This window comes from Lissotriton helveticus, chromosome 10 (assembly GCF_964261635.1).
Source record: "Lissotriton helveticus chromosome 10, aLisHel1.1, whole genome shotgun sequence".
Taxonomy (NCBI): Eukaryota; Metazoa; Chordata; class Amphibia; order Caudata; family Salamandridae; genus Lissotriton; species Lissotriton helveticus.
Genome location: NC_136071.1, coordinates 488,897,642 through 488,911,856, shown reverse-complemented (window position 1 = coordinate 488,911,856; position 14,215 = coordinate 488,897,642). Strand labels below are relative to the sequence as shown.

Sequence of the window (14,215 nt, the reverse complement as noted above, 5' to 3'; positions counted from 1 at the left end):
GGGTACAGATATCTGAGTATGTTCTGTCCCAACCCTTTAACTGTTGTACTGTCTTCTCTCTCATGGTGGGTGCAAGTTTATGTATGAGCCTTAAGCCAGCGGATAGAGGAAGGGTAGCTGTGCCCTGTGGCTCAACCTCTTCCATGCCCATGTCATGCATCTGACCATACCAATTTCCGTAGTGGTTCTTGTCGGTGTGTTTGCACAGAACCATAGATATGGGGCAGGGGCTGGTATTATTCGCCTCTACTGCAGCATGGGGTAGTTGTTTCGTAGGGTGAAACCCATGATGAGCATATTGGGCCTGTGTGCACAAGTTCTATAGATCAAAATCCGGGGCACCCAACCCTCCCTGCTATAGGGGGAAGGGTGAGCGTCTCCCAGGAGAGTCTTGGTTGTCTACCAGCCCGCACCAATTGAATCATAAGGGTGCGAAGGCAGGTGAAAAGGGCTTTGGTGAGGAGCATAGGGATGTTTATGAATAGATAAAGACATTTAGTAAGAGCTACCATTGAGCTAATACTGGTCTTCCGGCTAAGAACAAGGGTAAACACCTCTGCACAGATATGCTCTCTTCCAGTCATACCACTGCTCTCTCATAGTTTTCTCACATCACAAGCAGCATAATTATGTTGATTTAGATCCCCAGGTTTCATACACATGCACTCGCCCACTTCAGGGATCCCAGGTAAGCCCTCGAAGAGTATAAACTCACGGAGTAGAAGGGCCAAATTTTGTATCTGGTTCCTTATGTAGACAGTAACATCATCATCAGTAACAACATCACTTGAAAACAGTGTACCACACATTCCACATACACGCAAGCTCCAAAGATGAGAAAAGAAATGAGCATCAGTTATGGTTAGTGGATGAACCTTTACCCCAGGAAATACAGGCGGCATTCACTTCAAAGAGTACTATTAAAAAGGTATGTATCTTTGGAGTAGTGTTTGCTTCTTTCAAGAGAAAAGAGGGACGCTTGTGGGTTAGGCATGCAACGGGGCTTATGTGATGGCGGTCTAACAGAGTTGAACGGAAGATGAGGTCTTATGGCCCCTTCCTTCTTCGGATCTTTGTCCTCTACCTTCTGCCGCCTCCTTCCCCAGTCCGCATACTCTCAGATACCATGGCAGGTTAAATGTGAATATTTTGCCTTTCTGTTCTTGCTGACAGTTCACTGCTGTGCCTGCACCCAACTCTGTCTTGTTAGTGTGTTGTAATTACTGATGCTTGTGTGTTTTGCTAGTTCTGTTTCATTTCAAACTGGCAATCTCCCTCTTCCCTCTCGCTGACCCATGCTGGTTCAATGCAGTATCCGCCCTTTTCCTTGTCTGCGGCTGAAGTGTGTGGTCTGTGTTGGTTTTATTCAACCATTGTCTTCTCATGGTGCTCATTTTCTTTGTAAGTTTCAGTGTACTGACAGTGCTTTTCATGTTTTCTCTCACTTTCTTCTGCTTCAGTGCTGGGATGGTGTTTCTCCATCTTGTCTCTTGAGGACCTGCAGAGAATTTGCCTTTCCCCTCTTTGCTCTTGTTGTTCTGTTTTAGTTCATCAGTGTGACTTTGCCTCTTCTTTGCTCCTCACTCAGTTGTGCAGAACAGGATAACAGCATTCTGGTTCAGAGGGAAGGAGCTGGCTCTGGCCTTTGGACTGACCCTCTCATTCTCCCGCCTTGGTAGCGTCCTCAACTTCTTCTTCACCCAGCAGTTTGAATCTCATTTCGGAATCCAGTGGACACTCTGGGGAGGTGAGTTGTTTGAAGCTGCAGACAACTTTGTGTTCTGAGCTCATTGCTGAGCCAGCAACAATGTTGCTTTCATCTAAATCTTAAGAACTATGACCTTCGGAAAAAAAGACCATGAAACAAATACACAATGAGAAAAGACCTTATGTTAACAAGACTACTGTGAAAAAATACATTTGAAGTTAATGTATTTTATTGGGACTGTGCATGAGAGAATTTGGAGGGATCATCTGTTTTGAAACCCTGAGTTTCCCGGGTGAGGCAGAAGTTGTGGTGCTTTGTGCCCAAATCCTCCCCCCAAGTGGATGTTTAACAGACCCAAGAGTAGACCCCCCCCCAGCTATTTTCTCTACAGAACATACCTCTGTCACCAAAACCATGCATTTGCAAAGGCTCAAAGGGATGGGGACTGGCAGCCTCGAGGTGGCAAACACTATCATTCTTATTTAAAGGACGCAGCACTGCGAAACGCGACCTGGAAATATAAAAAACTGGTGGAAATTAAGAAGGAAGAGGCAGTGGCAGAGGCATTGTTGGTGAGCTACAGAGAAGCTTCCGGGTAGGGAACAAAAATGCTCAAGCGACAATCTGGACATGGGACTAGTCCCAAAGTTGGATAAAGGCTCCTAGGACCTAGGGAAGTCAGATAGAAGGTATACCACAGTGCAAGTAAAAAATAAAGACTAAGGAATTCAGTGCAGGGAAATTACTTGTGGGGAGACATAATCAGTACAAACATCAGGGATCAGTTTATCTAAAATATGATCTTGTAATGGGCTTATCTGCTATAAATGTAAAGTATAGCACAATGGTCCTATCTTCGTGGGTCATGTTTCAGTGGACAAGACTCCTGCTGTCATGTTTACAGCAGTCTTTTCACATGGAACACAACATAATTATTGGTGGAGGAGGAGAGAGAACTTGTAACTCTATCAATGCAGCATAACTAGTGTTCTTGTGAATTCACAGAAAATAGCATTGGTTATCTAGAGGGCTGAAGTGTCTGTTCTTTGAATCAGGCTTCTCTTATTGCTCTTCACAGCCATACCTTTCCTATCCTCTTTATGAATTTTGTGCTATAAAGTAACCCATCTTATTTGTGTTTTGTGTTTAGGCACCATCCTGTGTGTACTGGGCTTCTGCGCGGCAATCACAGTCAGCGTCTTGGACAAAGTTGGCATGAAGCAGCGGGGGCTGGATGGAGCCATCCAGGAGGAGTCCAAAAAAGTGGTAGGAAGATCAAATAAAAATGGATTTGGAATCCTTATTAGAAGTCTCTGTTGGTGGCATAACCCAAATGTGTCCAAAGTGGACCGTGATAGATAATTAAAGGTATAGGTTGTCTGCTTTTCTGTTACTCATGAAGGATAGAAATGCTTGCTTGGTTTCTCTCCGCATGTCTCGTTTCACTTTGGATATAACTAAGATCCTTACCCTGAATCAGAAGATTTTGTCACTTGACAAAGTAAATCATAATATCAAGCAACAAACTATCATTCTGCAAAAAAAATTGGTGCCTGTATATTGACTACCACAGTATTGTCAAGATGAGTACCTATTTATGATATTAGATTTGCTATCCTCAGTTGTCTTCTTCCCTTTTCCCAAAAAGTTCAAGAAGGGCTAGTGATGAAGTACCAGACAGGTGCAGGGTCTCCACCACATGCCCTCAAATCATTAGCAAGCACAGGTGCTGAGAGGGAAAGGCAAAGTCACTCAGTCTTTCCTCAGGGCACAAGCCAATGCCCTGCACACGTGACTGTAGCACAATGGCCCATTTCTAACTACAAATGGTGTTGAAGCCATAGAACTATCTCCCAAGAAGAATTTGGTATGGAGTATGAGGAACTGACTTTTTTTTTATTTTAAAAAATCCATCTGACAGACATATGGAGCGAAAGTAACTGGAATGCTAGAGAGCAGGTGGAGTTTCCTACTAGAAGAGATAGGGAAACAAAAGGTATGGACAGGCCCGGCGGAAGAGGCTGCCAACAGAGTTGCGGGACAGCACATTTGTGAAACAATTCTGCCTTCTCCACATTCCCGTGCTGTAGGGCCGCCTGCAAGTGGCACAGTAAATAATGCTAGATAAATCAGATAAAATAACATGCAGGGTCAGGCTTAATGCTACTGTTTATGCATGCTTACCCCATTATTGGTCCACTTTCCGAGCAGTGAGCCTTGGAATTAGGCCACACATTGACTGCAACTACTATTTTCGTGTGCAATGAAACCAGTGGACTTGAAATCAAGAGCTGTAGTATCTACCAATGTGATACCACAATTTGTCTCCACTTTCTACCGAACCTTTTACAGAATTTCTTTTTGTAAAATCTTTTTATTAACAGGTGCTCAATCAACAGCACACCAACATAATAGTGATTCATTAAGCCATCAATCATTTGGTAAAGAGGTGCAGTACATGTATCAAGAGACGAATAACAGTCTGTCGTAATCCAATAAACTGGAACAATACCCTGTCGATCACTGGTAACTTTTAATCCTGCACGCCATCCCATCCTCACTATCTATAAACCCCTATACCCCTACCACCCTCACAGGCGTTCCCACTTGCACCGACACCCTCTATAAAGATAAACCATTTGCTCCGCTCGCCTAAACCAGTCGAGGTCAGCCTCCCAGTCAGCTACATTTGCGAGAGAGACCGGTATCCATCACCGCACAATGTTGGGCTAAGCCACTGCCCAATCCAGTGCAAACGATATTCTTTGATATCGTGGTCAAACCTCCTTACACAAATTGTTGATTTGTTTTGCCTTTCATTGCAAAAAAATGGAAAACAGTACAGGCCACATGCAATAAATGGAAAACAGTACAGATATATATCCAAACGGGCCCAGACTCCAATGTTGCTGATGCTGTATATTGTTAATTGCTCGTTACATGTCATGACGCGTTTCGGTCACCACACATGATCTTGATCACATATTATATATATATATATATTCTCCATAGTGTTATTGTCATAATCAACCAGACTTAGAGATGATCAGAAGCCCCTCTGCGTACATTTTACAAAGTTTGAAAACCGGGGAAAATTCTTCTGTTAATGGGCTGGTATCTGAGGAGCTAGTTATATAGATTGAATTAGTTCTGATCAGATGGTTTGAAATTCAAAAGGCTCCAGAATGACCATTTCACACAAAATGGATATTGGCTCAACTGTACAGTTGGTTCAAATTGTTCTACCTATCCTTTCCCCTCTTGTCTTATCCTTTTTCCTTTTCAACCCACACTCTTCCCATTGCAATTTCCCTTGTTCTACATAGTGTTGTCCTTTTCTCCTTTAACGGGATTTGCCCTACTGTACACCACACTTTTACACCCTATACTCGCTCTTGCTCCTTGTTGTACCTTTTCTCGTATCCCTTTTCTCTCTATGCTTTATTTTTTTTTTTTTTTCATATTTTCTATTTTTCATACTATTCCTCCTTCTCACATTTTATTTTTACGCTTATAGTAAGTTGGAACGTTTTTGTTTGAAACTGCTTGTAGCAGGAACTAAATTAAATGTAGTGTAGATTGTGTAACTCTAGGGCACGGGTACTCCTAGTACAGCCCGTGGGCCGCCAGCGGCCCGGCAAGCCTTCCTTGGCGGCCCGCGGATCTTGCAGTCATCCTACTGGTGTTCTTTTTTTTTTTTAAAGAGTGTCAGCAAACACAGACTCTGTGCTATGTGGGAGGGCGGGCGATTCCAGCGATGGTCAGAGTGGAGCTACAGGGGTGCTAAGAAGAGGTGAAATACAACAAAGCCTCATTAATAAGTGAAAGGTCTTTTAAAGACCTGTGCAGTACTCGGGTGCAGCTGTGTGTGTGTGCCCGGTAAGCTGTCTCAGCCTGTTCTGCCACACATGCAGGGTGAGGTGACAGAGGGTGACATAAGACAGCAGGATGTGAGAGCCAGGTGAGGTGAAAGAGGGCATCAGGGAGTGAGAGCTGGGACAGGGGCAGACCGATGAGGCAGAGACAGACAGAGACGAAGAGGTAGACGGAGGGAGACGGGGACAGACCGAGACAGATAGAGGCAGAGACAGGGACAGTGTCAGATAGAGGCAGAAACAGACAGAGACATAGAGGCAAAGAGATGGAGAGAGAGACAGAGACGGAGGGAGCGGAGGGAGAGAGAAGCGGGCAAACGGAGACAGAGGGTGACAGAGGGAGGGAGACACAGAGGGAGGGAGACACAGAGGGAGGGAGACTCAGAGGGAGGGAGACACGGAGGGAGACAGAGAGGGAGACACAGAGAGAGGGAGACACAGAGAGAGGGAGACACAGAGAGAGGGTGACGGAGGAGACAGGGAGAGAGGAGACGGAGAGAGAGAGACGGAGAGAGAGAGACGGAGGGAGACGGAGAGAGGCAGACAGAGGGAGACAGACAGAGGGAGACAGACAGAGGGAGACAGAGGGAGGAGGGTGACAGAGGGAGGAGGGCAACAGACAGAGGGAGACAGAGGAAGTAAGACAGAGGGAGGGAGGGAGAGAGAGGGAGTAACACAGAGGGAGGGAGAGAGAGGAAGTAAGACAGAGGGAGGAGGGAGAGAGAGAGGAGAGGAGATGGAGACAGAGGGAGGGAGACAGAGGGAGGGAGACAGAGAGAGGGAGACAGAGAGAGGTAGACGGAGAGAGAGGGAGGGAGTCAGAGATATATATATGCATGCATGCATGCCAGGTCTGGTGGCTCAGTGGACGAAGGCGTCCGCTGTAGGGGCCTGTGTTTAACCTTATGGTAACAGTTGTTTTCTTTTATGCTATTGTCCCCTCCCCTCCCCCACTGACCCCGGCCGCACCGGTGCGGCCCTCTGCCACAAACCACACTGTAAATTTGGCCCAAGTGAAAATTTGTGAGTACCCATGCTCTAGGGGCACTTTTGTAGCGCATGACATAAAATGTAGACGGATCCATTGCAGGGTTGCACAACGGCACAGGAGCCTGCAGGTGCACAATCTCAGTAGTCCATGCAAGAGAGCTCAATTCAACACAGCAGATTGTCTCAAAGTAGCAGTGAATAGGAGAAGAAATTAAGAGTCCGATCCATGCAGAACCTGAATACAGAACCTCACTTGGGGAGCCAGTATGGTCTGTGGAACCTTTCTTGCTCTTTCCACCTCATGTGAAAGGCCTGCAATGGGACAGTGCACTTTAAGCCAACCCATTGTGCTTTAAAAAGTGTGTTATTCTACTTAATCCTGGCTCTGCTGGTGAATTTCCCATCAAGGTGAATTCATTGGCAGAAGGACATGGAATTTATTTCACAGAGGTGTATAGCCTGATGTATGTTTTTCAGAGGGTACGGGCTTGCCAAGTACTGGCTGTTTTCTGAACATGTTATCCTAGTCTGGATATCTTGAACAGCTAAAAGCTTTGGATTCACCTGAGTGAGAATTTTAAAATACACAGCTTGCTCTCCCGTCCTTGCCAAAAACTGAATATCCGTTTTCTGTTTCTTTTCCAGCGAATACAGGACGTGCGACTGCTTCCACTGCGCTACTGGTTACTTGTTTTCACCATCATGTTTTTCTATAATGGCGTATTTCCATTTGTGGCTGATGCCAGGTAAGTGAGCCATTATCATCGCACATTGCAGGGGAGGGGCTTGGAAAAAACTGAAGTGCACTGTGCTTTTGGCAGATGGGAAAATGCAAGAGTGTGCATGACACCGGCACAAAGGATGGGATATGCAAGTACCAATGGGCTGGACCCATGCCACATTTTCAGGATAAGTACAGACTAAGTAATGTGGGCCATTTAAATTCACCTTCTGTACATCTGTCCCTCTTGGATGTCCTGAAAATCTAGCACAGTGTAGACACTCTATATCTAGGTCAAACACCCTTGGCTTTAGATTACTAGGGGTCTGAGGCATCATACATTTATTGGATGAGATGAAGAATTAAGAGGGTTGCTTGTGAAGGCTGATTGCGTACCCTGGAAGCCCTATGCCAAACCAGCTTGATATTAATGTTTTACATTTAGAGACCTGTCTGAACATGGGCAGCTAACGTTCACTATGTCCATTAGAAGGCTTTCAAGAGAAGAGCTCTAAAACTGAGTTCCAATGGTAGTGTTAGGCATCAAGCTGAGTGTGATTTCACAGGCGTGATGCTCAACCTTTGGCTGTTCAAGAAGCATTGGTAGGGTGCAGCTGCTTCATTCTGTTTAAATGTGGGCCATATTTGACAAAGTGCTGAAGTTTAAAAAACAGAAGGCTGAAGTGCAAAATAGTAAGGTGCTTAAAAGCAGTGGGCATCAAAAATACAGAACTGCAAAATGATGCTATCTCCAAAGGGTAGTTCATGTTGGGGTGAAAGTTGATGTGATTAATGGAGCGTTGAGAATTTACATGTGGGGAAGGACTTCCTATTGCATATTCTTTCGCGTTATCATGGCTACAGGTTAGTTTATTTATTATGTACAGTGCTTTGTATAGCATCTACATACTTGTGTATAATCACTCTGGAATAGTTTGAAAGAATGTAAATGTAAAGCTCTTCCAATGTATGAATACACATCATAAGAAAGACTAGTATTACAAGTAGAGACCCCAGCAAAGACAGTGAAGGTGGTGCACTATGGGTGTAAAGCAAGGCCGGGACCTGCGTGCCTGCACATGGACACAGTCCCACATTTGCAAAGATTCTTAGAAAGATGGCAGCAAACAATCAAACACCTGGCATGCTCAGTCACTCCATTTGTTCCCTCCTTGCTCCCTTCTGGATAGCCCTTCAGATTGAGAAGTACCAGTTAAAGGAAATGTCCATAGACCCTTCACCCCACTCCACCTACCACCAATAGAAACAACTAGTGAATGGAAATGGATATTACATTTATTTCTTCCTACATGTACAAGGGGATCCCTCCAAACATTGAAGGGGCACACTTGTAAAGCAGTGTAGCAAAGGCTTGCTCCTTCATGTTTCAGCCTATGCCTCAGATATTTCAAATCATTTCCCACAGCAAAACATTTACTGATCATGGTCAAATCATAAAACCATGAATCATCTCACATGTAGCATTATACAAGCTCTGTGAATCCATCCTTGCTTCTTGGAAGGGCTTGTACCAGCCCAGACACACTTACGAGTGAGATTAAAAATGTGCGATGCTTTACTTCTAACACCTCTTTCTTTCTCACAGCAAGTTTATCCAAGATAAGTACACAGGGTACAGCCAGCGGGAAGCTGCATATATTGCCGGCGCAGTGTATGACAGCTCCTTAGTCCTTTCTGCAGCAGTGGGAATATTAATTGTGAGTATAAAATGGTGCACACCAGTAGGGTGAGGGATGGTTTTTGATGATTGGGTGCAGTGACAAATATTTGTACTTAGTAGATATGCCCACCCCCTGTTAATCAGACTGCAGTTCAGACAAAATAATTTCAAGGCCACCGACGTTCAGCTGAGCTGTGGCATAAAAGTGATTATAAGCAGTATCAGCAAGGTGCTTGAATGGTAGGACAATTTTTTTGAAAAATCCTTTAATCACGTGTTTACATTTACCAACATACAGTATGTCAAATTGTCCCTTCCAATTCAACAGCATTAAGCGTACAGCAGAACATCCCTTTATGTTATGTTATGTGATTTTTAAAGCGCTCAGCTGCCCCAGCAAAGGGGCGTCCCGGCGCTAATCCTGAGTAAAAGCACAACTGAGAACAGAAAGGAAACAAAGAATATTTTCAAGGAAAATGGTGAGTTTTGATGGCTTTCCTGAATTGATACAGCTCCTTCATTTCCCGAATATGGACAGGTAGAGTATTCCATAATTTTGCTGCTAAACGGAAAGAACGTCCACCAGCTCTACATCGTTTGAACCGGGGGACCTCAACCAGATTCTGACCAGCTGAACGTAGAGCCCGCGTAGGCGCATACATCTTCAGCAATTGCCCCAGCATTTTAGGGGTCGACTGTTTTAAGATTTTAAATGAAATACATAAGGCCTTAAACTGTATCCGCTGAGCTACAGGAAGCCAGTGGAGTTTCCGAATAGTACTGGAGGTAGGACTGAAACGAGGTAGGCCTACTAAGGCTCTAGCAGCCGCATTTTGAATGCGTTGCAGACGGGCAATTTCCACTTTATTGGCACCCAGGAGCAGTGAAGAGGCATAGTCCAATCTGGACAACACCGTAGATTGAACAATTAGTTGCCTGGTAGCAGGGTCAAAATATTTCAGGACTGCTTTCAAACTGCGTAGTATGCCAAAACAGGTAGCGGAAACTTTTAACATAAAACAAATAAGATCCTCCAGTCAAGATGTGTCCCCCCCACTGCCCACATTGTCCCTATGGCAGAAAGCAAAATTACAACATGTGCTGCTTGAGGTTGCCTATCAAAACCACTACAATTTGCTCCCAACATTGGGCAAGCCTGGCTACATACCCAAATCACATCCTATACTCAAGGATGCCCCAGCACAGACTAACATAGTTCAAAATGATCAAGATGGTCAAGTAGCATGGATTAAATAGCTTAAACATTTACCTACGTGGTAGAATGTAATTTCTATTTTGCAAAGCCAATTACATCCCACACATTCACATCTGAGTATTGCCTGAACTGATGCTACATAGATATCAGAAAGTCACCTTCCTTGGTTGCCCATCTTAGCTCTTGTGGCAACCACTATTAAACGAGGGGGGTTTGCAGACTTTCAAACCAGAGCCACCTGGCGTAGTCCCAACAGCCCATCCATGTCCACGAATCTTTCTTCCAACTTGGAATTATCAGAACTGCCTCCAAGCCCCATGATACATCTCTTTGCGTGTCGAATAGAATGGCAAGTTATGAGGACAACTTTCTGAAATGGGATGATTTCTGTCACTAGATTCTCCCAGCAAATGGGGCATCGTTAGCTAACAGGAGTTCCCACAGAGCCCAAGGATCGTGTTATCTGCCAGTCTGCAAGTTGATGGTTTTTGTCACATCTCCTCAAATGCTGCATCAACCGTGGTGTTTACCCTGGGGCAGACTGCCCTCTCCCATAAATTGGTACCTTGCATAGAGAACCTAGACACTGCCTGTGTTTGAACACTAATATCATCTACTTCCTAGGTAATTAACCCATGTATGAAGATCCCTTTGTGAAAGCCTTCTCAGACTACAGGGCAGACCTGCTAGTGAGCTCCTGTTGGGTAACTTGTGTAAGAAGCTAGACCAAGGGTTTTCTAAGCTTTTAAAAGTACTTATTTCACTATCACACTACAGGCTAAATTACTTACATTGTTCTTGATTTTAAATGTTTGAGTTGTGTCAGTGATCCTTGCTGCACTTTCTCTATTCTTATTCTATATACTGTTTTCCTTGAAGAAAGCTAGGCTTGCGTGTTCTAACATACCCTGCTTCCTCCTCTGTAGGACTATGTGGGTCTGCGTGGTATTTTTGCCGTCCTCTGTGCTGTAATGACGCTGCCAGTATTTGCACTCCTGGCATTCACCTTCGTCCCTCCCCTGGTCTCCACCGTCTGGCTCGGGATTACCTACTCCTTTGCTGCAGTAAGTGTCAAAGACAGGAAAGTGCTTCAATTCATTTTAATTTACTTTTGCTTGAAGTGAATAATGTTTGAACTAATTATGGCCTGTTCCACTGCTGAACACAACTCATTTGTTCTTTTGTTTTATTACAGGCTAGTATGTGGCCGTCAATACCTCTGGTGGTGCCGCAAGCAACTCTGGGGACAGCGATGGGGCTTGCAACGTCAGTGCAGATGGTTGGGATTGGAATCTCAAACCTGATTGTGGGTCAAATACTGGGAACCAAATCCAGGTGAGAAATGTGATCTGATGGCATGATGTTACGTTAAGCTACTTAGGAGAAAGGACTGGCAGTTGAGGAGGAAAAATTTGCTCAACTAGTACAAAGTAGCGATAATGGACTCCACTCATGAGACCGTGTGGTAAGAAGTGTAGTAACAACTGCCAAAGTCTGTAGGCGACACTGTATGAGGTTGGAAAGGTCGACTCCACTAAGTACACACCGGAAGGAAAATGTCTTACATTGATCAGTGATTGGATCTGTGCCTGGGGACTGGAAGCTACCTCAACAATGAGTGCACTAGTAAAAGAAGCTACACTAGGCTTGTTAAGTGCAGGAAACACACTCTGTGTATGTCATCAACCCCATGTTGTACCCTGTAATGTCTGTGAGAGACGGTTTGTGAAAAATATCACATGCTCATCTGAAAATTGATTTTTTTTATTGGTAATATCTCTTTTCTTCCTTTTCCAACAGTGAAGCAAAGATCCCTCTCTGGCGCTGGCAACAGATGATGATCTTCATGCTTGCAAACACAATTGGCTGTATCTGTACCTCACTTGTGCTTAATGTGTTTGATAAGCGACAGGTAAGTAGCTGCTTTTGTGGGAATTGATGCACAGGGCTTTCCATCACCATTAGCAGAAAGGCAATTTTGGTCAAATGAACCCATGCTCAACAGCCCAGTAAATGAAAATCAGAACAAAATAGTTAAAACTTAAATCCTGCTGTAGCATCAAAGCCCCGTGACCCTCATTTACCTCTTGATGGTGCGTTTTCTTGGCCCCCTTGCTTACCGTTTGGTCCTCCAAGGAACCTTTGTCTCCGACTGGGAGGTGATAGGAGTTAGCATTAACATCTATCAACAATTTAATTAACAGTGCAATCCATTTGGCTAAACAGTGAGAACAGGAATCAGTAGCTTGGGTTAAGAGGTTTATGACAAATTCAAAATTAAGTTTAAATACACTACTTGCGGTACCATGCTATTAAGATATGGCAAAACAGCTGGGAAACCCAACCTCTTAAAGACGTTTAGGCGTACCAGATTTAGACCTACACGAAATTCTGTCACTGCGATACAAAATATTAAAGCTATTGATGCTGAGAGAAAAGCCTCAAAAGTTGTTGCCAATGCATAGGTACATTTAGTCACAGCAATTAAGGTCCAGACAAAGAAGATGGTTCTAAATTCGAAAAGTCTAAAAAATCAGGGACTTTTTTTTCAAAGGAAATCGGAATAGAGCAAAGGAAACTGAGTTTAAAAGGTGTCATCATTTTAGAAGCTCAGTCAAGAGTCTTCTATGAGTCAAGAGAAAAGTGTTAGCCTAAGCCTCACTTAGGAAGGGTTCAGATAGGCCTTGAGGTCTAAACCTCTGAAGGGAAGAGAAGGTTCGAAAGAGGCCTACATCATCTCTGGAAAAAGGGTTCTGCTGCAGTCTGACTAGGTGAACACTATTTTATAACACAAAGTCCATTGGGTAGCAACCACTTTGCGCGTATCATCAGGGGTCCATTGTTTCAGTCCAGTTCTCAGGTAGCAGATGGATACATTGGGAAAACATCCCATACTAGACATGGGAATGACCTCAGTTTCTCACGTACACATCACTTGGTAAAATATACTCAATAGGTCTTTCAATTGAATCTCTTGTTCCCCATGTTCCTTCTTCAAGGTCTTCTTCTTAGGCTCTTGTCTCTATCTCTTGTACAGTAGTGTATCTATTATACAACTAACAGTGCATTTGAATACCTGCAAGAAATGTCGAGTTAGTAGAAACATGAAATCTGCTTTTATACAGCATACTGAAATGCAGGACTACATATTAGAACTTAAAGGTCAACTTCAATGATGCACATTTAACATGCATGTGCACATTTACACACAAATTAATATACATTTCTAATGCATTAGGTTTCACATTACATGTAATATTCAGGAGGTCCTTAAAATAATCAGCTGTAAATATGACTAACAACTATGTTTAAATCTAATGTATGGAATATTAATGCACATTTTACATACACTTTATATCCTTTCCCATAAAATCACATAGGTAAGGATGGCTTCTAATTAGCTTTTAAATCAATAAATGTTATTCATGTGATATAGCACACACATTAAGGAAATAACACTTCATCTCTGTGGCAAGTACATTTTCTACTAAATGGGGACAGTTTTATTGTCACCCTCACTATGGTAAAACACATTAATATGAGTAAAGTCTCTAATCATACAGGAAAGGCACTCTTCAATAGTGTCAAGTGCAAAACTTACATAAGTTTATTACACCATACATGATACATGTGGTAAGTGCACTTTCATACCGTGTATCTCTTAAATGTCTGTGACATATCTTGTTGTGTAAAGGGTGGGCAACTTTTGCACTGCACCAATCTCCCCTCTGATGGTGAATCAACCCATCACATCATTGTCTTATCAGATGGACAAATCACAATCTGGCTGTTTTCATCATCTTCCTTCTGGAATCTCCAGACATTTCATGTCATTGTTAGAACTGTGGGTCTCTAGTTGCAATGACTTGTACCTTTGTCCAAATAAGGACCCTTGCTTCTAGTCAGAGTAAGGGGGCTACACTCCTAAAATAACACCTGCTCAACCCTGTGGTTGCTTGGCACGAACAGGAAGGCTTATCTCAGAGGCAGTGTGTAAAGCATTTGTGATCACATACAGTAATAC

General features: G+C 43.6%; 1 protein-coding gene across 1 annotated transcript in view; it reads left to right on the top strand.

Annotated features, from left to right (window-relative positions):
* The window catches only part of LOC144784288 (lysosomal dipeptide transporter MFSD1-like), a 94,605-nt gene that overhangs the window by 47,462 nt on the left and 32,928 nt on the right, over positions 1-14,215 (top strand). Inside the window, exons 6-12 of the mRNA XM_078662971.1 lie at positions 1,589-1,747; positions 2,859-2,974; positions 7,219-7,319; positions 8,901-9,012; positions 11,118-11,255; positions 11,387-11,526; positions 11,992-12,103. Of these exons, the coding sequence (XP_078519097.1) occupies positions 1,589-1,747; positions 2,859-2,974; positions 7,219-7,319; positions 8,901-9,012; positions 11,118-11,255; positions 11,387-11,526; positions 11,992-12,103 (878 nt within the window). The remainder of the gene's footprint in view (positions 1-1,588; positions 1,748-2,858; positions 2,975-7,218; positions 7,320-8,900; positions 9,013-11,117; positions 11,256-11,386; positions 11,527-11,991; positions 12,104-14,215) is intronic.